This window comes from Temnothorax curvispinosus, unplaced genomic scaffold (genome assembly GCF_003070985.1).
Source record: "Temnothorax curvispinosus isolate PA1 unplaced genomic scaffold, ASM307098v1 QBEX01010277.1, whole genome shotgun sequence".
NCBI classification, from domain to species: Eukaryota; Metazoa; Arthropoda; class Insecta; order Hymenoptera; family Formicidae; genus Temnothorax; species Temnothorax curvispinosus.
The window spans coordinates 118,814-146,522 of NW_020220057.1; the positions used below are offsets into that span (position 1 = coordinate 118,814).

General features: G+C 36.0%; 1 protein-coding gene across 1 annotated transcript in view; it reads left to right on the forward strand.

Annotated features, from left to right (window-relative positions):
* LOC112459972 (proto-oncogene tyrosine-protein kinase receptor Ret-like) overlaps positions 1-27,497 on the forward strand; it is a 55,818-nt gene extending 28,321 nt beyond the window's left edge. Inside the window, exons 3-20 of the mRNA XM_025024358.1 lie at positions 3,447-3,671; positions 3,785-3,903; positions 4,230-4,365; positions 5,542-5,795; positions 7,542-7,722; positions 7,830-7,927; positions 11,542-11,813; positions 12,476-12,667; positions 14,237-14,403; positions 14,889-15,101; positions 15,415-15,517; positions 17,326-17,494; positions 21,539-21,846; positions 22,726-22,927; positions 23,249-23,378; positions 23,815-24,016; positions 24,937-25,115; positions 25,628-27,497. Of these exons, the coding sequence (XP_024880126.1) occupies positions 3,447-3,671; positions 3,785-3,903; positions 4,230-4,365; positions 5,542-5,795; positions 7,542-7,722; positions 7,830-7,927; positions 11,542-11,813; positions 12,476-12,667; positions 14,237-14,403; positions 14,889-15,101; positions 15,415-15,517; positions 17,326-17,494; positions 21,539-21,846; positions 22,726-22,927; positions 23,249-23,378; positions 23,815-24,016; positions 24,937-25,115; positions 25,628-26,037 (3,560 nt within the window). The 3' untranslated portion in view covers positions 26,038-27,497. The remainder of the gene's footprint in view (positions 1-3,446; positions 3,672-3,784; positions 3,904-4,229; positions 4,366-5,541; positions 5,796-7,541; positions 7,723-7,829; positions 7,928-11,541; positions 11,814-12,475; positions 12,668-14,236; positions 14,404-14,888; positions 15,102-15,414; positions 15,518-17,325; positions 17,495-21,538; positions 21,847-22,725; positions 22,928-23,248; positions 23,379-23,814; positions 24,017-24,936; positions 25,116-25,627) is intronic.
* The last annotated feature ends 212 nt before the right edge of the window (positions 27,498-27,709 follow it).

The following is a 27,709-nucleotide window of genomic DNA, read 5'->3' on the forward strand; positions in this document are numbered from 1 at the left end:
TGTATCTTAATTGGAGAAGAAAAATCAATCAATTTCATTCTCCAACTCAAGAGTATAAAGAGGATACTGTGGAAACGCAGAACATCGGTCTTTGTTTTCATGTCGCAGAATTAATTGTTCTCGTTCCAATGAGAAATAGGAAATTATTATTCAAATTAGGGACCCATGCTGAATATGTCTTATCGACAATACAGTGGGAGGAGAAGACAGTATACATATGGTAATTTACACACTTGCTTACACAGCAAATTAGCATCTGGCTAGACGTACTAAACATGAGCACGTGTAAAGAAATTAACTATTGCTTAGAAATAATTTTTCGAGAGTGACCATTATTTGTCGCTGATTTTCAATATTAAAAATAGCTTTCTCCATATCTTTAAGAAATCCTAAAACATTAAGTTTTATAAAATTCTAAAAAATGTGAAATATTTTGAAAAACTAAAGTGAATCTTATTTATAATTTTATTTATAACAAATGTATAATGAAAGATCTTGCACTGAGATTATTTCGCGATAATGTAATTTACGAAAAAGTTTTTTTGCTCTAATTATTATGATTTCCAATTCAAAAACTCTTAATTATTTAGATATTTTAATCGCAAAAAAATCTTTTTCGAGTTCTTAATAAATCTATAATTAAAATTGATAGTTTTGGAACACACTATACACCGTATGTCTGAGAGATATCTTTCGAGGATGGTGTATGTCGAGGAACTTGCGTGGGAGGAAGGGCGGGTTGTAAAAGTGCTCGTAATCGTTCCGTCTGTATCTAACCGCACACGCGATCCATGGATTAAAATTAACAACCGCTCCGGCATATATTGATTGCACGCTCACCTTGACACCAAGCGGGAGGTTCGTTCCTCCAAGCCGACAACGATGGCCGCACGCGAAGGTTCCGGTGCAGAGAACCTCGGTAATGTTTCCCTCTCTCGACATTGAACCTGCCGTCGTAAATACCGAAATTAGATGTCGCCATCCATTGGAAAATAAGATCGTTGTTTCAACAGTTAACGCGACCTCGCAGTAATCTCTTTGAAATTAACTTATAAGCTAAAATTGAGTTTGAAATTTGAATTGCGGCAATTCTTCAGTAACTCCTCAATTAACTCCAACTTGTTTAATGTATGTTTCGAATTATCTTACACTAAAAAATATGACGAAAGAAATTTACAAATATACTCAAAAAGGTCTGAATTTTTTATTCTTCTAAATTATTTTTTAAGTAAAGTTTATCAAATAAGAAAGACTGATTTAACAAAGAATAGAAAATACACAAACACAATTTAAACACAAATTTAATAAATTAATTAAATAAATGTAATAATAAGATGTGTGTGTGCGTGTGTATGTGTATGCAAGAAAATTTAGATTAAGAATAAGTATTAAACGATAAAATAACATTGCTTTATACAATATTATGTATATTTTACGTTATACAAAAGACATTATAAAATCCTGTCAGTATGTATAAAATGTCGTTATAAATATGTAACGTCTGTACTATCTCTAAAATTCCTTGATCCTCCCTGACAGTTGCACTTAGGGGAGTAATATCATCATTTCACAATGGCGACAAAATATCCCTCGGCCATTCCCCTAGCATGATCGAGTCGATACAGACTCTTATCTCTGAGTATATGGACTATCGACGAATGTCCATTCCAGTCGAAATTGGAAATACTCGTCGAATAAGGAGAAACCCACCGAACCGTAAGAAACAGAACGAGAACCAGAACGACTTTCCTAGTTTCTCGCATGAATACTGACCAAATACTTTTCTATTTCAGGAATAACATGTCTGTATTTTCGACGTTTGTTTTACATATAAAAATAGACATTTTTTATTTTCTGACTGCAGATTTAATTTCAATTTTGCTAAAATAAATACAGAGCGCATCACTTTTTTTTTACATCTACATTTCTCTGAAATGTATATACGCTCCAAGATTAGACTTACATCGCTTTCGAGACAAACAGCCTCTATCACATTGTTGTATTTTTCCATATCTCAGATCTGAAATTGCGTGTGCGGTAGAAAGAATTTTCTCTGTTTCTCGCGGGCGCTTATCGCCTATATAATTTATAATGCATAACAGGAGACATGAGAGGAAAAGTCGCCTCTCGCGACATAATTTATTCGCCGAACGTGTGGCGGCGGCACGGCGGCGATCTCCAGAGCGTGTTCGACGTAAGCTCAAACGTAGAAACCGCCAGACGATCGGCTCCGACGTGTATATCGTAACGTATGTCTTACGCCAGACGACATTTAGATAGTCTCACGGCATATTTTATTCAGCGAAGCACATTTTTGCGGCTGAACACGTTTCAGCCGTTCAGAGATGCAGGTCCTGCATGCACATACCGAAGTTCTTATGTCGGAAAAGCTTGCAAAAAGAATCCTTGCGGTATCACGAATGCGAGGAAATACTCGGTCAGTCCTTTTTCCACTTCCGCGAAATTATTTTCGTAATATTTTAAACGAAGACGCGAAAAACTATCGCTTGAATATTCACTTTTCGGCAAAAATGCAAATTCTCTTACCGCTATGAAATATACATTAGAGAGATAGACTTTTCTACGATATGATTTATTCGCCTCTTTCTCTCTACATAAAATAACAAAATTGGATTCAGATAAACGATAGTCTTCGTTTATTTAAACATTAAGCATAAGCTTTCGCAACATTATTGAATTTCCATTTAACAACAAATTTTAATCTCATGTTTCTTGCACTTTTTAAATCCAAATCGCCCTCGGTTCCACACGTCTAGAAGAAATAGTGCAAATATTTATATAATAGAGTCGCTTGGAAATATTCTTTTCGATTCGCGATTTGTTCTTTGTAATGTAATAAACAAAATATTGCTAATATCGTTCTTAGAAAAACAGAATTAATAAGAATAATTAATAAAACCGTTACCACATTGTTCTAAATAAAAAAAATTTAATAAAAATCGTTCTCTCTCTCTTATTTTCTTCTCTTTCTGTTTGCCGATATATCCGCGCTACACCTGTCAACCTTCAACGCAGCAACGACGGCAAACAGCCGCAAGATGTATACGTGACGTTTCCGTGTACCAAGTAACTGTGAGACGTGTGCGCGAAATCGTCAGCAAAATCGTCAGCGAAACTAGAGTTACTACGCCACTATATATCGTACATACCATTTACTGCCATTTACTGCCATTCGTTTCTCGAAATTCGGCCGTACCCTCCTACGCTTCCGAGACTTCCGACGAGCCATTGAGTTCGTTTCACGGGAGAATTTACGAGCAAGGAGCCATTGTTCCGGGTGCGACAACTTTCGGCGGGAACGATATCCGATATAAGTCAGCCTAAAGCGCAATCTGAAAGATCCTAGCCGGAAAATCCGGAAAAATTGCAGGAAGAAAGGCCACCTTTAAGAAATGGTCAAGTGTATTTCCTTCTTTGTGTTTCAGGACTTTACTTCCCACAATCAAACCTCACTCTAAGGTTACCGTACTTAGCTCATAGCGAATTCGGTTGGACACAGGTCACCGGGATGTATGTAATCGACCTTAGGACCCTTCGGAATGACTCCAGCAGACCGCTAGTGGAGTATCAGATCCTCATGCCACGGGATCCGTCTGTAGTTTACCTTGATCGTAGGAGGATAGTCAGACTAGCGAGTATTCCGAAAAATGGTAGGTACACTTTTATTTATTTATTATTTTCTAAGAAAATTTTATCTAACATTATAGAAAGATAATATGTATAATTTTAGCTAAAGTAGTTTTTTTTATTTTTACGTTGTAAGGCACTCTCGATATCGTTATTAAAGCGACGGAAAAGAATTTTGACGAAGCGGTGCTGGAAATAAAAGTGCAACCAGTACCGGTGATGGGAAAAACAATCAATTGTGCAGATTTCTTGCAGGTAAATTGATGTGATAAATTTCTACTTTCTTCTGAATATATTCGCGCGAGTGACCCATCTAACCCATTAATCATTGCAATAGTCATTTGGAATTTGTACCGAAAGCCATAAATAATAAAAACTGATTTTGTTAATAAAAGAATTAAATAACAATCCATTTATTATATACAGTGAATATAAAAACGTCATAAATAGTCATAGACATTTGTTTCACTTGATGGCTTTGCGATACAAGAAGATAAACGACCATTAACGGGTTAAACTGGTTAAAGCGTCGAGATATATTTTATCGGAGGTGTTGGTCTACATTGTTGCTAGTGTTGTAGGACATGTGCTTCTGGAACACGTCGAGATACAAGATTTACGAGAATCAACCGGTCACCGTGATTGGCAGGTTCGCCCCCAAGATAAACAGCTACATGTGTTCCGAATTTGACGTCACCGGATATGAATTATTGAATGGCAAGTATCTTCAGTGACATTTCAATCCTTTCAGCTTCAATCCTTTCAAATCCAATCTCGTCTCGTATAATTCCAGACACATTCGCGATTACTTTATTTATATGAATAAAAATAATTCAAATAAACATTAATTTATCCACAAATTCTCAATTTCTGATGTAGGTATCTAACGTAAGGTAAAACTCATTCACGAGGAATTCAGAAACTTAATTCTCCTCGCGTTAGAGATCTTTATCTTCTTTAGTTAAAGTGTTTTCGATAAATCGTATTGTCGCCCTAGCGATCTTCGTTGAACCGTCAGGTTCATATTTATACGAGAGATAAATTCTCCATCAAGGGTCGAGCATTTTTCACTGACAAAGCCGGGAAAGCAACGAAACGGTGATTGATTGGAGTCATTCGACGTAAAATACGAATAAATCGTGCCACAACTGTTCGTGGCAGTGTGCAACGCTAAAGCTGCCGTCGGATCAGCGCAAAACTGTCGTCATTAAAACTCGCTGAAGACGTCGTTACTATTACAGTGACATAATAATACGTAACAACAGAAACCTGCGGCTCTGTTTGTGTGCGTCGAATCATATATCAAACCCCCGGATCTCTTCACCGACGACGGTTTAAATTTTATTTTTCGTCCGCTGAATACAATAGAAGTGGTTACCGGGAAAATGTTGCAAGCGCCATATTTCAAATGCAACTTTTTGGGAGAGAGAGTTTAATCAAACAATAGTGGAACATATAAACATTAAATTTTTATATAAAACTGCGAAATAAATATATTTGCACACGTGCACGTGCGTGCGTCAGTATTGCAATATTAATAATAACTTTGATACCCCAATATCCAAAATTATGATTGTAAAATATAAAAGTAACGCTTATGTATTAATTTGAATAGTAACATATTAAAATAATACATATATTAGAACTTTTTGCCAGTGTTATCAAATATTATAACAATATCTTTTTATTAGATTCACATGTATCTGATAAATTTGGAGCTTGCACCACGAAACTTTCTCAGAACCTCTTCGATTAAGTTAATTTATGTTAACGATATAGATGCTTTGCTACCGCAGACCACTTTTGAATAACGTACATGTTACTGCATTTGATATTGAATTTGATGCATGCCGTTATAGGAACAATAAGATAAGTTTTATTCTCGTCTTTCAGGAACAGACTATTTTCATATAGTCGACGGTGAATTATTTGCGAACGCATCCTTAGACCGAGATGTTATTGGACCTCCGGGAGGACCTGGACCTCACGTCAAGATCCAAGTCAGATGTGTCGTTTGGGAACAAAAAACCGGGATGCAATACGTGCAAACGGACGTCCTCACCATCGACATCCTGGATGAAGACGACAATCCTCCGACGGTGCAAGGCGAAACTTCCATCGCTATAACACTGCAGGACTTCTCCAAGGTAACTTTACAGTATCAAAGAGCGAAATCGAGCCAACGTTCTAAATTAGCGCTTGCCACGATTGTTCGAGTAGCTTGGGACTAATTAACTTCCTGGTATTAAGGAAGTCATAGATTTATCGTCAGCGGAGCATAAGGGCGCCGCTGATATATCGAAATCCCGCCCGGTTTATGTTCTAATTCTAATCTAATTATGAATTTGACAATATCCATTCTTTTTGTTACCTTTTATTAAAAGAAAATTTAAATTGTTATTGACTCAGATTTTAAATGGCGCCTTTATTTGTGAATAAACATATACAAAGTGTAAAAATTAAAAAGAGTAATATAAGATATCGTGCCTAAATTACATTTTTACAAGAATATCATAAAAAATAATAATAAAATTTAAGTAAAAATCGTTGAATAAGGATTTATCTTTTTGCGTGAATAACTTTAATTGCCCTTTTCTATTAACATGTTCAACACCCGCGAGCATTTTATTTGGCTTTCAGCGAATGAATCGCGTTTTTCAACCACAACATCATCACGTCGGAAAAGAGACTTAATCAAGCGCTCATTGTTCGCGTAATTACGGCGTTGTTTTCAACGCGACATGCATAATAAAAAGGAAACGAATATTACAAGTGCGAATATTACAAAAGACATGCGAGAGTGATGAAGTATATCTACGACGAGAGAGGAATAGCTTCTGGGATTGATCTTGATTAAACCTCTCTCGGGATACCTTTCTCCAACGCGTCAAATCCTCTTTTTCCTTCTCCACTTCTCACAATCCTCGGTAAACATCTTTTTTTTCCTTTCATTCAGCTGTTACTTTTTATTGTTTATTTCACTTCCATGAAGAAGCAATTGTTTCGTTCGAATACTGAAATATCTGAGGATTTTCTACGAATCTAGTTGGAGACTTTAATGAGCGAAGTTCGATCGATTAATCGAAATCTTGCGTTGTTTTGTTAAGTGCAGTGAAAATACTTAAAACAGTTACTGAGCCAATCTAACATACTATTAAAGATTGCAAAAAAGTCACGCTAAAAAATAGTTTTCTCCACTTTTCTAAATATTGTAAAAGTATAATAAAACCGAACATTTTCTTTATAATTATAGAATAAATAAGTTGTAACAAAAAATTATTGAAATAATAAAGATTATTTATATATAAAAATAAATAGATAAAAATTATGTGGATATTAATAAAAAATTTATGCCGTTAAATCCATTATAATATAGTATGATACTTACATTCGTGACTTGAAGCATTATAAAAAGAAATATTTATGTTACAGTTACATTGTTCTAGCTTGATAAATAGGAACCTTATAAGCAATATTTACAGAACTGTTAAATTTATAATACCAAATTATACTCAATTTGAGTCATTTTAATTATTTTTGTAGGTCGTTACTGCTTCTATTCGATATATGTCGTTAATTTAACTAAAACAATGGCTGCGTCCAGCAGAGAAAGCTGTTTTGCAACTGTTGTAAAATTTATGAATTTGATTGGTGTATACTCTTAGCTTCGGTGAAAATTAAAAGCATACACCAATCAGATTCACAAATTTTACAACAGTTGCAATGCAGTTTTCTCTGCTGAACACAGCCAATGTTAATTTAAATAAACATTAGAGTTAAAAATAATAAATTTCGACACGCATGGTAGTTAAAAATAAAAAAATGTTATTTAACTAAAGGTATTGGTTTAAATTTTATCCTTCAATATTTAACAGTGAATATTTATGTTACAGAACTCTAGATTGGTAGACGAGAACCGTTTGGTCGTGAAGGATGCGGATACGGTGTCCAGCAACCAGTACAGCGTTCACCTACTTGATGATACCTCCAATGCGTTGGACTTGATTTACAACATCCTGCCGATCGAGCATCACACGCGCCCGAATCAAGCGCCTTCCACCGCCATTTTTCCCAGTGAGTATTGAGCACCGTCCTCATTTCGCACTTTATTTTATATTTTATTCTATTTGATAAATGTATCGTCCGCTCGTAATCGGGAACTCGTTCCACGTGTTTTCCAGTGATCTACGCCAAGAAGACATTGCTGCCGAAATCGCCGTATCGCGTAGTTCTTCAGGTCACGGATGAGTCGCTTCTCGCGGGATACGGGGCGAATTCGGTGAGTCAATATCGATTCTATGTCGCTGACACTCGCAAGCTACTTGAAGCATTCGCTCCATTTGCAATGTGTCAAAGGACAGTAGTGGCCAAGTAACTTAAGAGCCGATTCCGAGCATGGTAGCATGTGGCAGAGTAAAAGCCTAGTTCCTTAACTTTCCTCAATGCACTTTAAAGGTCGGAACACTCCAAAGTACTCTGCCTCTATAATTTCTCTGATCTTACAGTTTGGAGGCTTAGAAGGATTTTTTATTTTACTTCTTCGCACGTATTCAAACAGTTTATATAGTTTGAAGATCAGGAAATTAGATTCTTATTAATACTAACAGGATAAATCCTAGCTCAAATTTACAAAAAAGAATAATATTTGCAATTCAATAAAATGCAATTTGTTAAAAAACTGACTGCTGCATCAGATAATCAAATCAGAGCTTTTCGTAATGCACTCGTCCATTCGTCGAAATGAACGAAGAGAACACGCGCAGCATGCCGCGCTGGGAATCTGTTGTTCGATTAAAAAAGTTCGCGCCGATAAATTTCGCAATATCGGCAGAGGTCCCCCGATATCTCACCGCCGTATGTCATTTTGCCCGTGAACGGCACTGGCAAAACTCGAGGCGGAAGTGCACCGTACTGATCTCATAACTCGAGCGGAGAGCCTGGTTTAATATAGGAGAAGACCAAGACGCCCGCGTGATATCTCCGAGTTAAGATCTGTGATCACTTCACGCGAAACGTGAAATTTTCATCCATGAAATTTTCGTTATTTCCACTCATTTACAGCAAATAAAAATCTCTCCGATAATCAGATAACGACTGCCGTACGTTTGGTTGCTACAGCGAGATAAAATTGTGCAATACTAAAAATTTATATATAAATTGAACAACTGTTAATCCTTAATTCTTTTCGAGACAAAGCTTTTTTCCAGATAAAAATACCTAATTGATCTTTTATTTGTTAATTTTGAAATTGAATTAATTGATACTCTCGCTTTCTCTCTCAAAGATGTATTTATATTTTCATAAATGCAAGCCTCTTAAATGCGAATTTCCTCTCATTTCTGTCGAGTCCACTCTCGATCGGCACGAAACGACATCGATCCAAGCTTGTATCAAGGAAGCCGCGAAAGATAAGGACTCATTAATGGCCATTAGTCGTGCGCCTTGCATCCGTAATCCTCGCCTCTCGCCATATAATCGGAGGCCATTAAACAATTAGGTAGTGAAATCTCGCCTTGTTAGAGGTTCCTTGGGTGCGGCATTGATTTCGCGGAGGCGGCTAATCGTGGATTAAATACCCGCGTCCGCCATCTGAAATTGATGTGTGGGTGTAAAGTCACTTATTGCCGAGCTTCGTTTCGAATAATGCGATTGTCGTTAACGCGGCTCTCGCTGATGTTTTTCCTGACAAACGAATGAACGGACTTTTCGGAAATTTTTCCGTCCTCGGAAAGAGAACATTCGTTCGGTCGGAGATAATCTGACTGATCGCTCGATGTGATGAAATTCGCAAGGAAGCTTCGGGAATTGCGGCATAAAGCGCGAATAAATGCATTGTTCCGCGTACGTAGAATGCAAATATTTTGCTCATCGTTTTCATGAAACGAATGTTTAATCATTCCCATTTAGCAGAATTTGTAGTCGATTTATACAGACTACGTGACAATTAACAGCAAGCAAAAAGGGTCCTCAAAAATCTTGAATAAATTCAAGATTACATGTAATTGCATGTAAGATAGCATATACCAGAGATTTTTTTTTTCTAACATGATGAATTTAATTGCAAAACTATTTAATATACAAGTTAATCACGTTGAAAAATAAAATTTTATATTTCAACCTGAAATATCTATGTAATGTTAAATATTAAGAGAGAATTACATTCATTTTTTACTACAAATCGACAGAATTATTAAAAAATCTTTTCGACTTGTCAATAATTATTAAACATATCCTACTCTTGATATTTGCATCGTTGATGTTAAATTGCCACTCACGCGGCAGTATCCCAGTGTCACACATGCGGAACATACGTCATCCTGAATATGTAATTGGAAGGAGAATAATGATTGTAAAACGGTATGTGAAAGCGATAATAATCGGATGGTATTCGTTCTAATTCGAGAGCCGCGCTCGTCGTGCACCTTTAATGGATACCCTATATCATCCGCGCTGCGCACGACTAGCTGTTTAAATTGAAACCACGCGAGAAAATAAATCTTGACGCCGATATCCAAGCGACCTCGGCGACCTGCTCTTGATATATGTCCCGTGACCCTTAAATCAGGCCGTGTCTGAAGTATCGCCGATCCTCCTGGGTAATCACGTCTTTCCTCGTGAAACGCGATACCCTAACGCTCTCGCAGTTGAACGCTGATCTTTAGCCCACATGGAAACGCAAATCCTTGCAAATCGCTCTTATTAAGTACGCGTTGGAAGTTATTAAACTTTCTCCCTTCCTTATTTCTTCTTAAACGAATAATAAAAACTTGTTTCTTGACGTTATTAACATTAAAAATATAAATTAATATTAGACAGAATTTTTTGTAACAAACAAACTGCAATAAGATTTTATTCGTAGTTTCTACGCGTCGTTTTAGAAAAGATTGGTATACGTGCGTTTAAGTACCATGAACACTCTTTCCGCTATGATCGTTCCATGGGTATCCCAAGAAATGGACGATAAATTCTAATAAGAGAGTCACGTAGCAGTCGCACCTGCGGTGGTCTTTAATATCGATCTTTTGCGGTAAAATATTATTTGAGTTTCTTTCGAGACCCTTTTTAAACGTGGCAAATCTTCTTAATCTCTTTTAAGCCGGTTCTTCAATACGTCGCAAACGATGGCAACTGCTTAATTGAAAAGTGTTATTTTCACGTAACGTTGCGCTTGTCAATTGCGGTTGTCAAAAGAGAGTTGGCAAACTTTTAACTTTTTTGGCGACAGTAACTGGCAATCGGCAATCAGAAATAACACTTTTCAACTAGCAGTTGCCATCGTTTACGACGTATTGTAGAACCGGCTTTAATGTAACAATACATCACGCCTTAAGACGTGGTAGAAATGTCTTTTAGCTATTTTTAAAATAATTACAACTTATAATATTGTAAAAGAAATAATTTAGTCAATATTTAAAAAAATAAGTAATATAATATAATAAAAATTATTATATTAAAAATTATACACAAATATACAAAATTACATTGATAGAAATAAAATGAGGAGCTTATTCAGAGCAATTCAAAACAATAATATTTCTTCTCGTTATACTTTTTTGAGATCCTCTGTGAGCAAGCTAATCCTTCTCGCATCATTAATCATTATGTAAGCTCTTATTACAAGAAAAGCTTCCGAGTATTAAGAGTATTTTTACATTATTAAACATTTAAAAAATCAATACTTGTATAATAGCATCATAAAAAGTCGCTTGATAAAAAATGAGATAATAAATAAGTCAAATTTAATTAGAAACGTAATAACTAGATATTAATAAAAAATAAAAGTAATTATAATACAAAATAATATAATAATATATAATAAGTATTTAATTTTTTTTCTTAAAATCTTATTTGAATTGGCTCGACAATAATTCTTAATTATTTTCTTTTATTTAGGTGAACATCAGCATAACTTTCTCGGGGCCGATACATCAAGCTTTAACAACCGTAATACCGTCAACTGTCGCAACGTTCTCGTATCCGTCGAATGTGAAGATAGCCCGAATTTCGCCTAGATATCTACGCGTGGCGCAACCCACCACGAAGCCACATCCTTCGATAACTTTCGTCCTGAACGGTTCGGGCGCCTTCAACGTCACCCAACGGGACGGCATCATTTATGTGTCCAATGAAACTAAGCTACGATCCGAGCCCAACAACACCGTTCAGTAAGTCTGTCCGTGTCCTATAAATGACTCGATGTCATGCGAGAAGGAACTATTTTCAGTAGTTAGATAGCCATTTCTGTATAGGAAGAACAAAATGCTATTAGCATCCCGCAGATGTTCCTCATCTATAGAACGTAAATGAAATTACAATATTTTCTGTCGGTCGATTTTCTATATTTAAAAATGTTACAATACTTATATATATATATTGAAATATGCCCTATCCTTCGAAACGAATTAAATATCCAGATACCTGATCAGGCACGAGTATGACCTAAATCTAAACAACTGTTTTCCGCACTTATATACATAAATACTTGTATTACATTTGTATTGGTGTCGAGCATCTAAATATCTTAACTAAAAATATTTATATCGTTCAAGTATTTTTACTAAAGAAGATCAATAAGATTTAAAAAAAACTTTGATACTTTATATTATATTTTTATTGCCTTATTAGGAATGTATTTGTTCTCAGAGTTTTAAAATTGATTTAATTGAACACTATGAAAATTATAAACGCGAAAAATAATTAAACTAATGGCATCTTGAGAAGACTTGCGTCTCGATCACGCCGGGTCGATGAATAACGACATTTTGCCCGTCCAGAGCGAAGCTTCTTGTCACGTGAGCATAATACGGTATATCGATTTGTTCGCCAGACTGAAATTAAGATGGATCGGAGTAAATGGTACTGCTACGACCAAGACGTTGCGAGTGAATCTGGTTGACGTACTACAATCGAAGATCGTCACGTGCGGGCAATCGGCTCAAGAGGAAATGCACTTGTGTGCGAACGCGGAAACACGCGAGAAATGCGAAAAGTCCTGCGGAATTGGCAGCGGAGTCCTTAGGTGTGTATCATCTATTCTTCCTCAGACTGCATATAAGTCTCCTTGAGCAACCGTAATCCTTTTGGATGGTAAATACCACAAGAATCCTTATAGGAATTTTATTTAAAAGATCCAATATCTCTTTAATAACGATTAAAGTAATTTCCTTTTATAAACATAATAGTCAATGTTAAAGAGATCGAATCGTGGTTATATATGATACGAGATAATAATTAGTATCTATATCATCTATAGATTCTATAATGTTAATTATTACTAGGATTATAATTAATTTTAATTGTCTGCTATTTTGCCGTGTAGATAATTATTGGCAGAACTTTCGTTAAGTATAATACCTTTTCTTATTTTATGCGACAGGAACGTTTCCTTTAATTTCCAAGTGGTGTAAATCTACTAGAGTTTAACAGCAGAAGCGCATTCCACAAAGTGCTTGCGTTCCACACATGTTGCATATATTTTACTTTATAATTACATTGCTGGAAAATGGCGCATAATCCCACTTGCTTCTATGTGTATAAAGAATTTTCAATTTACTAAATCTTTCATTATATACCTTTTTTTACTTATTTTATTTTACTTTTACTTTATGAAAAGTCTAACAAGAGGTCTATATTGTTTGACAAAAAATGCGGAAGCATATTTAGATAAAATTAATAAGTTTTTAAATAATAAATATAGAAGCCATTTTTTGAAAAATACTATTGACCGATAGCGACTCTTTATACTTTATATACAAAGCAAATTCATTTGATATCGAACCTCCACTATCATTGTGTCTCGAAATTGACGGTGATTTTCTACAATGAAATAAATGAGAAGACTGGGTCATTACTTTCGTTCTTTTTCCCGGAAGAACATCACATCGCCACGAGGCACAATTTCATCGTAACGATTTCGGATGATAGCGCGTCCAGGTTTATGGCTCCTCCATTAGGTTCCACTTGACTTGCTTTCTGTATTCCTCTTGACGATTATCGTTTTCTGATATGATAAGGTAAAAGATGTTAATACGACGGATTATTTTTTCTATTCCTTTCTTTCCTTTTGCTTTGTCAGAATAAAATAACGATTATTATCGTTTTCGCATTTAAGTTTCTTTCCTGCATTAAAACATGCCAATTTAATATTATATTGGAACAAACATCGCTTATTATTAAAATTCTAAAAAAAATTTGTTAAAAAAATATCTATTATTATTTAATTCATTACTTTAAATTTTTCTTTATTTATATTTTATATCCTTTTTTCCCTAATTAAGTTTTATTACCAAATTAAATTCACATCATATTTTATTTTTCTAAAGAATAATTTAAAAAAGTATAATATAAATTATTTATTTTAGTCGGATCGATTTATTTATTTTAGTCGGACCGATTTAAGATTAAATTTATAATTAAATAATGTATGACTAAGAATATTATTTCTTTACCGTTTAATATAATATAATCCGTATAATGGAAGCTACTTCTAGTAATTCTGAAAAAAAATAGCTTGTAACACTTCATATGAACCTTTTTCCGCATCTCGTGAATAATCATAAGAAGGCATTAATAATGAATTTATGCGTAGCAAGGGCAGTTTCAACGGTCGATGCGTATGGAGGAGCAACAACGCTACTCAAATGTCGGAATATTATTCCACTTGTTCTCCGAATCTGTTGTACTGTCCGGACAACGAATGCGACGAACTGGAGCGCAACGTTCCACATATATGTCCGCAAGACTGCACCGTCGAATGTGAGTCGCATGTATTGTTTCGTCGATCGAATTAGTGTAGTAAAAAACCGGCCGTGTTAAAAAAATGTCACAACACCATCGCATGGGGGTTTATCGTATTGTGAAAAATAAATGATCAAATAGCAAATTATTTACGACAATTAAAGCGCTTTTATATAAAAAAAAAGAGAGAAAATAGTTTTCTTAAAGGGCCTAAAATTCAAAATCTCTAAAGTTCCAAATGATTTTAAAACGATACTATAAGTTCTAGATGAGATACATGTAGAAAAGATATTAGCATATATATAGAGCCGTGTTTTAGATTTTCGGCCTTGACATAGATACTTTTGGTCCTTTCGTTTAAAAATCTTTCATTTAAAAGGATTTTGTATTGTCGTAGTATAGTATTTCATCGAAAGGGCTTTAAGAGTTTAAAAGAAGGATTACTATACTTTTCTCCGAGAAGCACTCGCTCGATCTAAGAGCGGTTGTATTCGCGTTTTTAGCTGACGTTTTTCTCGCTCACATGAACAACGACGGCCGCGGCATAAAGAGCGGCCTGAATACTTGCATCTGCAACGATGTAATGCAATGCACCTGCGGAGTGGACTCCTTTTTGCAAGGAAATGACGTGCCTGGAACGACAAGGGAGGAACGACTGGGCACCGGAAAATTACGTGATCGAGGAAACGAGATTGTCGTGTCGGGCGCGCGAAAAGGTCGGTTATCGCATCCTTTTCCCCATTTTCTTTTCCATAGAAATTATTTGTGCCAGGCAATATTAAGTCACAGAGAAGCCTAAGTGTAACTGTTGCGTAAATATATTTATAAAGGTTTTGAGTATTGAAATTTAAAACTAATATTTCAAACAAATCAACTTCCAACATATCAAACATTCCATTTTCAACGCTTTTAGTTGTAAAAAAATTACGTGATCTTTCCTTTTAATATAACATCAAATTTTACATCAAATTATTGCCTATTTTTCACTTTATCAAGCAGCACTAACCTTTGTCCTTTACGCTTCTGCAGCGTCCAGCGGACCGTGCGGCCCCACATGCATGATGGGTGTCATCGGAGCTAGTCTGTTTGTGTTGATCGTGATTGTGGGGTCATTCGTGATGTGGAGATATAGGTAAGACGCCAAAACAGTTAATTATACAAGATAACACTATAAAATCAGATAAAATTATTTCCAATGCGACTTTGTATACATTATAAAAAGTTGTATACATATATATGTCTTCTTCAGAAGCACATAATTTTTCTCTTGCAAGAGAAAGAGAAGTACATTCTCTTTCTCTTGCACGAAAAAATATAAATTTATTATATACATATTATTCTTATATAAATTTATATAAATTTATATATTCAACCTAACGATAAATAAGATAAGTCTAATTAGACTTATATAATATATATATTAGATTTATTTTATTTATTATTAGATTGAAATTAAAATAGCGATGAAAGAGAAATATTAAAACTTGCTTGGAAAATCTAATATTGTTACGATGGATTGTAAGATGGTAGAACGTGACAATATCTTATTAAAGTCTTTTGGTCCGCATGGATCTTAAAAGGATTTAGTGAATCGCTTCTGGACCAGTGGCTTGTGCAGAGCTTATCGGTTCGAATCTTATGTTTACAAGGAATTAAGGGCAGGGTGAAGCTTGTAGTAACCGGGATTTGGACATGGTTTATTTAATCTCCAGCTTTCCGGGATTATACAAAAAGACGCAGATGTAAAACGATAATGTATAATTGTGGAGATTAATGCATATTTATTAATACTGAAGTATAAAATTTTAAAACGTTATTCCTAGAAGTAATGCGCAAATAGCACAAATTGATAATTCATAAAAGTTTGATTGTTATATGCAAAGTAAGTTCATCGCTCAGCGTCAATTCCGTTTAAAAATCTGTAATTTATCTCTCTTTATATTTTATATATAATATATATATAACCAGATATATTTTTGAATTTTATAACTTTCTGGCACATCAAAGAATTCATTGCAAGAATACAAATCGAGGGAATTTTTCACGAGAGGAAAGAATATATTTGTTTAACTTGCCCAGAAGTAAAGTCGAACTCGAAAGTTTCTGGCAAAGAGCGGAATTGGGAAAGTTTCAATGATATGCACGTTGCGATAGCACGTTTCCTCTTTACGTTCACAGCTTGCAATTGGCTACCTTTTATTCTTTTAGTGAATTTTTAGGTATATTTTAATCGGTTATTTTATATCACTACGCGTTTTTATCATTTTTTTGTATGACAATTTTAAACTAAAACTGGATGTGTCTGAAAATTTAGCATTCAACTTTTGCCAAATAAATTTCTATTACATTAGCGAGAGATATTGTGGACGCTGGCATACCTTGTATATGCAATTATATACACTCACAAGCCTGCGAGCTATCTAAACTTTCGAATTTGGGTCAATGTCTACCAGAATTTCTCTCTCAGAGTGACCACAATGGGTTAACTTCCGCTAAGTTGCATTAATACACTCTTAAAATGATTCGATCAAAACAAAAGAAAAAAGATTAAACATGGCCGGTATTCATAGTCGGATCTTATATATAAGATTGTCGGCTACAGAGTATGTAAAGATGAATTTAAGACAATCTTATATGTAAGATCTGACTATGAATACCGGCCATATTGTATCTTGTAATCAAATATTTATTGCATTAATTTTTTTTTATTCTTTTACTTTTTATTAAAAAAAAAACATCAATTTTACATTTAATTATACAACGTAATTTCATTATAATTAATAATTACTATCGTAGAGAAGGCTAAAGTAATTTACACTGCCGTAATTGATAATGGGTACGGTAAGCTCAACCCCAATTATCCCATTTCACTCCACAAACCAAAATAGCTTCATGAGCCAACATAGCTCGTCTTCCGCATCACGATGCTCTGCGTTCCAGGATGGCGGCGAAGGGCGCTCGACGGGAATGCAAACACAGGGTGGACGATGCGGCAAATGGTATTGGTATTTTGCCGTCCGACTACATCGATCGCGGCGATGGTCTCTTGATCGGTTTGGACACGTTCACGGCGGCGAATCGTCATCTATTGTTACCGAAGACATGCCCGGTAAGAAATCTTTTACCTCGGTCAGAATATCTACTGATATCATCCACTAGAAATGGAAAAATTTAGCATAGGAATGAGATAAACCTGAAAATTATAGGGCTTACTTACCTCATTCTTGGGGTGAAAAATCTTGAATTAAAATTTGTATAATTTTATTGGAAGATTTCCGTGTCATAAAGTCTCTATTCCTTGTCATAAAAAGTACTTATGATTAAGAAAAAAAATTAAATTGTTTCTTTATTTATTACAAAAGCAGATAATCGGTAGAAAATACATACTTTACGTTTGTAAGAGTGAATATTGAGTTCGCGGTTTTGATCTTTTCAATATATTACTTTCGAATAGACATTATCTAAGATACAGAGTGTGCAAAGTTGCAGAAACTTTCTTATTACTTTAACGTCGGTGTTATCTAGCGGCGGCAGACTTTCCAGCGAAAGACGCAAGATAAAATAGGCGTTTTTTAACAGTTCTCGAATAGTAATATTCAATTATTCTGTAAGCCACTTCATATCCAGATTATCGCGCCACGTCTGAGCTAGTAAATTAATCTTGCAATTCGCAGAAAGGTTTCCAAACATATTTTAATGAACATTTATCACTAAAAAAGAAATTATAATTTCTTCACAATCATGCACATTTGTTGCGCTTGAAATAAAAAAGAAAGAAAATGCCAAGAATGAGACAAAATGAACGGATGATGTACCGTTAAATCTTTTTCACATATGAATTCAAGAGAAGAAGCTCTTTTCTTTTTCATTTCTTTTATTAATTTTTTCTAGCCACATATATAATAAAATTTAATAAAACTACCAACGTTCAATATTGTTGCGAATAAAGTGATCATAGCTTCACATCTACCAAGAAGTTTTGCGAGAAACTTTTAACACAGGGGGAAATAAATTTCTCACTTTTATTTATTTTTTTAATAAATTTCCTTCACGTGAAGAAAAATCGTAAAAATCGCCATCTTTGCACAGCTGTGTCAGTACTTAACTGCGCAACACGATCTGCAGAGACTTTCTCCGTGTATAGTCGCCTCCTGCACGTGATATGTCGTACGTGCGTGCTCGCGTGTTGGCGCGCATCCGCGTAAATCCCGCAAGCAGCGTGCTAAAGCGCATAAGCTCCCTCAGCTTTCCGCACGGAGAAGCGCGAGACTTCAAGAGGGTTGATTCTCGGAATCTAAACGCGCCTCGAAAACTCGGTCAAGCTTTCGTAGTAGGTCTTCAAGTTCAGGATATTTGTTTAGCAGTGTCGTTGCTCGCGCTCGATCGCCCATCTCTTAGAAGCGCGTTAAATCGCGGAAGACGCATTTCCGCAAAATAAATGCGCGTATTCTTAGGAGAATTGCTATTGGATGCCCCGCATTCTCTTGGAAGGATACGGCACTCCAGCTGACTACTGATGAGGGAATAAGAAATTGAGATTGCTTCAATTTAAGATTTAATCTAAAATTTTGAACACTTTCGAAGATTCTTCGTAAAAAGTCTTGAATATTTTTCATGAGAATGTGTGATACTTTGCGAATTTTATACACATTATATCAGGGATTACGCGGAAAAAGACTTATCAGCATTTTATTATTTTTTAGAAATAAAAGTCCGGCGGTTTCTCATCTTGTCGTTTTTCGCATCGTTGTTTTCTGTATCTCAAGCAATCGCGTATTTCACCGCGCGCTTCTCACGTTACGATCGTGAATATCGCTCTTGGCCCGTAGAGACTTGTAATTTACTTTGAAAATACGCAAAGGAATCTCTCTTATCTAACGTCTGCGCTCACCCTCCCCCCCCCCTGATTACGGAAACTTTTTAGCACTCGTATATTTGCTCTCAGAATTACACCGAAATTAAAGTTCGACTTGGCATCTCTCCCGCATTTCGGAACAATTTCTAAAGTTGTTTGGCGTAATTAACAACGCTTGAGAATATAAATGAGGGTCGACAAAATTTTTTTACAGAGGACTGTCAAGGATCTTCTTGAAACACAAAGTATCGTACTTTATGCAGATTTCTCTTATTTCGTAATATAGTCTAGTTAATAAAAAGAACCTTTCAACTGAAAATCCCTTCTTTTACCCTTTAAAGTGGAATGCGAATATACTTCGTTGCATCTCCTTCAAATACCACAAAAGCTCAGAATATGCAAACATATCTCGTAAAATAATAAAATCTAACAAAATATAAAATTTAATATAATATACATCTTATATTACTTATATTAATTTTCTTTGCACAATATTCAAATTTTAAATTAATGAAATAATATTTATTTATATTGTATATACATACCTAAACTTTTTTCTGTTCTTTTTAAATAAATAAATAAAAATAAAGAGGGATGCACTTTCAGTTGTTCGGAGTATCCACAATCAAATGAAAGAATACGATAAAAATATCGATAAAATAAAACAAGTAAAGCCGCGAACTGTCGTTGGAAAAAATTCACGATATTTCTATTCTTCGCGAGGCGTGTTCCTGAAGCGACACCAGCGAGATAAAGTCACTTTTATTCAATAAAGTCGAAACGAAGTCGGATCGACTCTAACATGGCATGTGCGGCTCAGTGAACAGTAGGTTTACGAAGGTAAACCCTTTCGTGATGTACACGCGCCGCACGTGCGAATTCATCGAAAGCATTTTTACGTCATGCAAATTTCATTCTTCATCATCAAACTTTTGAGTGATGATGGAGTGATTTTATAATAAAATTTCTTTGATCGGGACGTAAATTAATCTGCTTTAATAAACAATTAATTTCCTCAAAATAGATTCTACGCAAGTTTGTTTGCTAAATTGCTTATTCGCAGCAAGGTCTGTTTAGCTTCTTGTTTACCGTAAACGTGACGTACTCAATAACCTTGCTTGAAAGTTGTGAAATTGAAAAGGTCGAAACTCTATGCTAAAACCATGTCATTTTTCAAGCAAAAATACGCTCTCTATGAATTTTTGTCATTTCAATAAAAAATAGATACCAATCTTTCGAAGAAAATTCTTCGGAGATGTGGAAAATAACACGGTAATATCATTTTGAATTTCATGGAGTCAGCACGTGTTACAAAATTTATACATCGAGAAGCATTCCGTTCCGAAAAAGTTCTATCATACTGCCGCGAGAAAAGATTCCTGAGATCGCGATTCTTTGCAAAATAAAGCGGAATGTAAAAAAATATCCAATTTATTATTCTTTCTAAATACAATTTCTGTTAATGACATATTATTACAATTTATTGATTAAAAACTAATTTCTGTAACTGATGGATATGAATTATGTCTAATTCAAAATCTTGTATAGCGAAATTCTCAGTGGATAATACGCTAATACTAATTCAAGGTGACTATTAATTCGTAGAGGTATTTCTCATTAGCTACGTGATCTCATTATCATTCTTGAACCGTCGTTTAATTGAGTATCCGTTCGCGTCCTTTGCGAAGCGACTTGCGCGAAGTAATGCCGTACAGATATTGTCTGACACGAACCTGGAAACATGTTCCACCGAGGCGTAACACTGGATTAGAGGTAGCAGAGCTCTTATCGTAACAAGCTCGAAAGGATTTATTAATCGTGCAAGCGTTCTCCATCTTCGTGTTCAGGATTTCTCGAATTGTTCTACACGCGTTGCAGAGAAAGCAAACGAAAATTAAAATAAAAGTGAATTTAGAACAACAATTTAGAAACGAGCAAAACCCATGGTCGAAAAAGTCTTGACGATTAATCTGACCAAAAGCAATGGTCGAATTGTCACGACATTAGCCAAACGTTGTCGAATATAAAAATAGAGTCTTTCTCGTAAAATAAAAGTGATTACAATAAGATAACAAACCAACATCCACGACCTGACATTAGATGTAAATATAGGTCAAACGAATAAGTGTCTAAATAAGATAACGTCAAAATGTTAGCCTATCAACGACTGAAAGTTTCTCTATATGACTTCAAGAAAAGAAATTAAGATCGTTATCCGTTAATCGGAGTAAACTTGTAGTAAAATATGAAATTGATCATAAACATGTCTAACTTCCGAATTTTTGCGTGGAATTTCAGCCGGATCCGAAGTGGGAATTTCCACGATCGCTCCTGAAAATCGAGCAGGTGCTCGGCGAGGGTGAATTCGGGCGCGTCTTGCGCGCTAAAGCTATGAACATCAGTGGAATTCCCGGTCCCACGACCGTCGCGGTAAAGACCCTGAAGGAGGACGCGTGTGCTTCTGAACTGGCAGATCTACTGTCTGAATACCAATTGTTGAAGGAAGCGCAGCATCCGAACGTGATTCGGCTGTTAGGCGCTTGCACGACACCGCCGGGCGCGCCCGTCTATCTCATCATCGAATTCGCCGAATTCGGCTCCTTACGGTAAGTGCGCGCCGTGATATATTCGACCGTCGCTGTCCTGACGCTATTTATGACCTTTCCGTTTCACGAGCTTCTGGTCTTATCGATAAAAGTCCTGCTACGACCGCTGGAAGCGGAATGACGCGATTCGTGCGTCATCCTTGTCGAAATTATAGCTTTAACTTAGATGCAGATAACTCTATCTTTCTTTAGATGCTGAATAACACCCATTTTTTCAAGATTAAATTAGAGAAATCTTGTATTTATGTTTATTTTGTTATTTCTTATATTTGCAATTTTTTTCTATTTTAGCAATATGAGAATAAATGTGATTATAATTTACATAAATGTATTATAAATATATATGTTGTAACAGATAATATTTTGAAAGATCTAGCAAAGGACTTAAACTAATGTATTATTCCAGAAAGTTAAAGGGAAATTTTTCTCTTTCGTTAAGCGTATAAAGACGAACAAATAGCGCACGGATATTACTGCTTGGTATTCATAGTATTTTCATTGTCTCGTTATAGTCGAGAGATCAAAAGTCGAACAGTTTTATCTTCTATTTATGCCAACAATGCCCCATATACGCGTCTAAATGAACGACGTCGCAACGAACGCGGCGGACTTACAAACGCGGAAATAACTCTGAGAGAATTTATCGCGATGCGGAATTCCGCCGCATGGAATTCCACCACTGCCAGGGGGGACAACAACCTTTTAAACCAGTTGCTCTCGGTAATTAAATTTTTCCGCGGACGACGCGGACGTGATGCACATGCCGGGAGATCCATCCCCTATTCATCGCGATCCAAGTTTCTCCAGGAACGGACGGATTATTGACCACCAATTTCCCGGACAATGCGACTTATAGGATAAATTTACACGAAATTTCAGTAACTATCTGAGGCGCAGCCGGCACTTGGAGTCGGAGTGTAGAATACCCGCACCGACGTCTCTGCTTTCCACTTCGCCGATCAACGCCAGTGAGGAATCGCAAGGCAGCGATAATGCATTGAACTATACGATAACGCCGCGCGATATTCTCTCGTTCGCCTGGCAAATAAGCAAAGGGATGGCATATCTAGCCGATATTAAGGTATAATACCATTTCCAAATATCTATTAAATTATCTGGAATTTTCTTTTTTTTTCTGAATTACACTGAACTCATTATTTTTACGAAATATTTAAACTAAGAATGTCTAAGACATATAATACAGTTAACTGAAAATTGATAATGGAATCCTATCAGTATTTAAATTGACTTTTCTTAGAACTTAGTTAATGAAATTTAAGGGTATATTCGATTGCAATTCTCTCTCCAATTCTCTCGAAAGCAATGCCAAAGTCGTGAAATGTCTCAAGTCGACTCTCGGTCAAGTCATTAGCAATTAATCAAAGTTTCCTCCGCATTGCAGTTGGTGCATCGGGATCTCGCAGCGAGGAATGTTTTGCTCGCAACCGGGAAGGTTTGCAAGATCTCGGACTTTGGTCTAACTCGTGATGTATATGAAGACGATGCGTATTTGAAGCGAAGCAAGGGACGAGGTGAGACCACTAATTAATTTTCTACTCCGACTCGCAACTTGCAGACTTTGTGTTATATTCACTCATCATTGAAATATAACGTAATAAATCATAACAACATATCTTAAATAACTATGTAGTAGATCAGTGTTCCTTCAATAATACGAATGCAATCTACACAAAAATATCATATAAATCTTATAAATTATAATCTTATCGCAATGATAAATCTAAAAGCTATTAGGCAAAAAGCGTAATTTAGCATTGAAAGGTGCAATATTGCGAGGTGCAGACAATATTTTAGCAAGCTTAATACTAACGATCCTAATTCAACCACGACGGAGTAATCCGGGTCGTAATTCTCTCGACGGATTCACGGAAAAAAACACCTTTAATGACTCGCGCGAGCCCGACTGTTACTTCGCGTTATCCAAGGTTTTACGGTTTGTGCCCGCAGTGCCCGTAAAATGGATGGCGCCGGAATCCCTGGCTGACCATGTGTATACCAGCAAATCGGACGTTTGGAGCTTCGGCGTGCTCTTGTGGGAGTTAGTCACGTTAGGAGCCTCCCCGTATCCTGGAGTGGACGTACATAATCTCTACAATCTGCTGAAGGTCGGCTACCGTATGGAGAAGCCGTATAACTGCTCGCAACAGTTGTAAGTGCTTGTTTAATAATCGTTTCATCCTCTAGTGATTTAGAGCGCTTTAACTTTCATTAATCTTAAGAATCATCAATCTTAAACCCACTTTAGAAATTTAGTTCTACCTATCAAATAATATTTCTTATAATTGTCGCTTTTACAGAAAAATTACTTTTGCTGATCGCTTTCAACATAACGACTACTATTTCTCTTTCATAGTTGTCTTTGTATATGAAAATTATTCTTTATTATTATCTTCTTTCTCGCTCTTCTTCTTCTCCTTCTTACATTCTTTCTCATTATCTTTTTAGAAAATTGCAATTTACGTTCTTTAAAACTTAGCTTTTCCCGAGTTCTAATTGAAAGTTAACTTACAATTAGCTGACTAACCAACGCTGATAAAATCAAAGGACCTATAGGGCTGTGGTGTAACTGTTACTTATGCGATATTCATAATTACGAGGGACTCGTACGTAATTATCACAGGGAGTTCGTGATTATAGTAGCGTGACTTCATATCATATGTGAAACATTCATCTTCTCTGAAGATTAGATCGTTGTACTGCGAAGTCAACTTTAATACATATGCTGTGTGACTAAATATTACTGAATTAATAACATAGTGATAAACATGTGATATGAAGTAACAGTAATAAAGAGAAATGACCGAACCTTCGAACGTGACGTGCACGTGGTCTTTTCAATTAAACTATTGCCAAAGCTATGCCCTTGGAAAAGCGTTGGAAAAGTGCCAGTACTTAAAATAAAGTAGGTTAACTATTTCAGCTCGTCGTAAAGCTCGTCGTAAAAGTACATTCTCTCTATCGTACAAACGGAAGACGAAAGTCATTTCCTATATCTTTTACAGCTTCTGAGAAAACATCTTCATTCGATTGTAGATAGAACGAGGGATACATTGTTTTATATTTTTTCAGATACAGGTTGATGGTGTCCTGTTGGCATCAAGAGCCCGGCATGCGACCGTCGTTCAGGGAACTAACCAGCCACTGGGAGCGTATGCTGGAGGATGGTGTCGAGTATCTCGATCTTAATCCACGAACCGTCCATAATCAAGCCTACTTTGCGTCTCTGCCAATTTTGGACAACGCGAGTGGTAAGTAAAATTAATCGATTCGAAATATTGTTATCCTTATTAATATTTATAATACTCTAAAGATAAAAAATTTCTATAGATTTTGGCAGTTCCAAATTATTTTTAAATGTCACTGATTTCGATCTCATGACTCAATCATCATCAACAGTCGTTTAACCCGAGAAAGGGCGCCTGGGATGATTTTTACTCTCCAGTATCGAAAAAATGAAACTCACGTCACAATAATTTTAATATGCTTTTTTTGTTTTTTTAAATATTCTTTTATTTCTCCCTGCTTTTTTTTCAGAAAATATTGAGTAAATCTATATACATATTATTCTCAAATACTAATAAATTATAGAACAATTAAAATTATGTAATTAATAACAATGACTTTAAATTAGAGTGTAAAAATTACCCCAGGTGACCATTCATGCAAAAAGAAATCAGGCAGCCGTTTCTGGTTTAACTATTTCAAAAATAATACGCGATTTCGAATTGTCTTAAAGTTCTCGTCAATAACTCTTTTGCAGGTTCTAGCAACGACCAGATTGACAACGGGACTGCCAACGGGATTTTAAGGACAGACACTGTCAACTACCTCGGCCGGATATCTTCTGAGCCCGTCACCAAGTGCGACAAGGTGGACAAATTGCAGGCGCTCTGGCAGCCGTCCATAGCGTCCTTCCCCGAGGAACCCATAAAGTCGCCCTACGTGAACGAGCGATCCGCGAGCTTGAATGCCAATCATTACGAAAGCCCGATAAAGCTAAGAAATACCAGCGTGGCCAGCAACAGCGAGAACGACTTGAGAACACCTCCCAACGACCGTCCTCAGTCCTACATCGATATGCAGGGAAAGAAATCGACGGAGACGGAGGATCTCTTGGTGTTTGGGAGCATGGACGACGACGACAAGAACGACAATAACGTGACGAATTGATCGACGTAATCTCACGTTGGACGTTTGACAAATGAGAGAAATTCAAAACAGAAAACGTCAGTTTTCTGAGTCTCAACGAGCTTTCGTTGTCTCGAGGCGGATATACGATGAAAAGAAAGTAAAGGTAACTAATTGAGGGAGCAATTGTTGATCGCAAATTATGCGAGAAAGAGAGGAATATTTATTTAACGAGGAAGTATGAAAGAGAATTGTGTGCGAGTAATTGGAAACGAATGATTCGCGATAGGATGAGAAGGAATTGCGCAAAATGACGATGACACGATGATGTGCTGGATGAATGAAAATTTGCATTTGTAAAAGCAAATATTAACTCCGTGGAGTTGAATATGTCGCGATTTAAATTATATCGCAGAAAGAATTCCTGAAAGAATTCTTGATCGAACGAAACGCTCTGTAGGAAGTTAGAGATAAACTATATCGCGCAAAACGGCTGCTATACCAAGTATAAATTAATAATTAATTTGCCGTGTTTTTATGTACTTAAAGTCGGCTGTATGTTGATCGCCATTGGTAAGACCGCTTTTAATACTATTGAATAATAGTTACGCATTACAATCATTCGTGCGATTTCTCAAAAAGATCATCGTACTTTCAGCATTTAAAAATCTTCCATACGTCACACCATGCAACTGTGACGAGGTTTGAGGATAGTTGCTCATTGAGAATGTCGAGCTTTCCAAACTGAGGGTCATAAGTTGTTTCCTAACTGTCGTTAGCAATCTTTGTTAAAAGTACAAGCTTCAATGGAGTGCAATAAGTGAGACAACATTTTTCACAGTTAATTTTAAAATGTTTACCCGCAGCGTAATTTACGAGCGATATTAACTGTTTAAACTTGAGAAGTTGCACATTTGGTCTTCCATCAAATCTTTTTTGATAGATAGATCCGTGGTTGTGAAGTTGTACGGCACCGTATTCAACTCGAAACTTTAATCGTCACGCTTCCTTTCGAGACGAGATACTTTTTATTGTCGCACTAGCTTTTGTGGCTTTCGCGTGTCCGACACAACGAAGCAGCAGATCGCACGCAGATCGAGATAATAACGACCGAGGCGTAAGAGTAGTATTTTTTACGAGACGCGTGTGTGGTGGGCTCCGGTTAGCGCGACGTCACATCCGAAGAAGACTGTGTTTCGCCGTACCTCACTGGGAACGGAATCGTCCCTTTTGTATTTATGTATAAGATGCAACATTCCACCCACCGATTTAGCCTAGTTACTTATCGTACAGATTTTATATATCACGACTGCGTATGATTTCGACTAGTACACGTTTACGGGCTACGCGTTCGATGTTTTTCCTGTTTCTCTATTAAACTCTCCGGGGCGTTAACGACAAGGATGTGGAGCACGCGTGTTACAAGCCGGTTAATATTGTGCCATATTATTTTCTTGTAACTGATATATCACAAAAACATATAAAAGATGCTTCAAAATGGAGTATTCTATTATATTACTCTTACCTGATTCCCAATGCGCTTGTCCTCCTGTCGCAATGGTGATCTTCTTGAAGTTGGAGAAGAAAAAATGGAGGAAGATAATAAAACAAATTATAAGAAAAAAAGATTAGGACAAAAAAGCTATTGCTTATATTATTATCGTTAGGCATTGCACATTTTTTTGTTAATTTTTGTTTTTTATATGAATTTTGC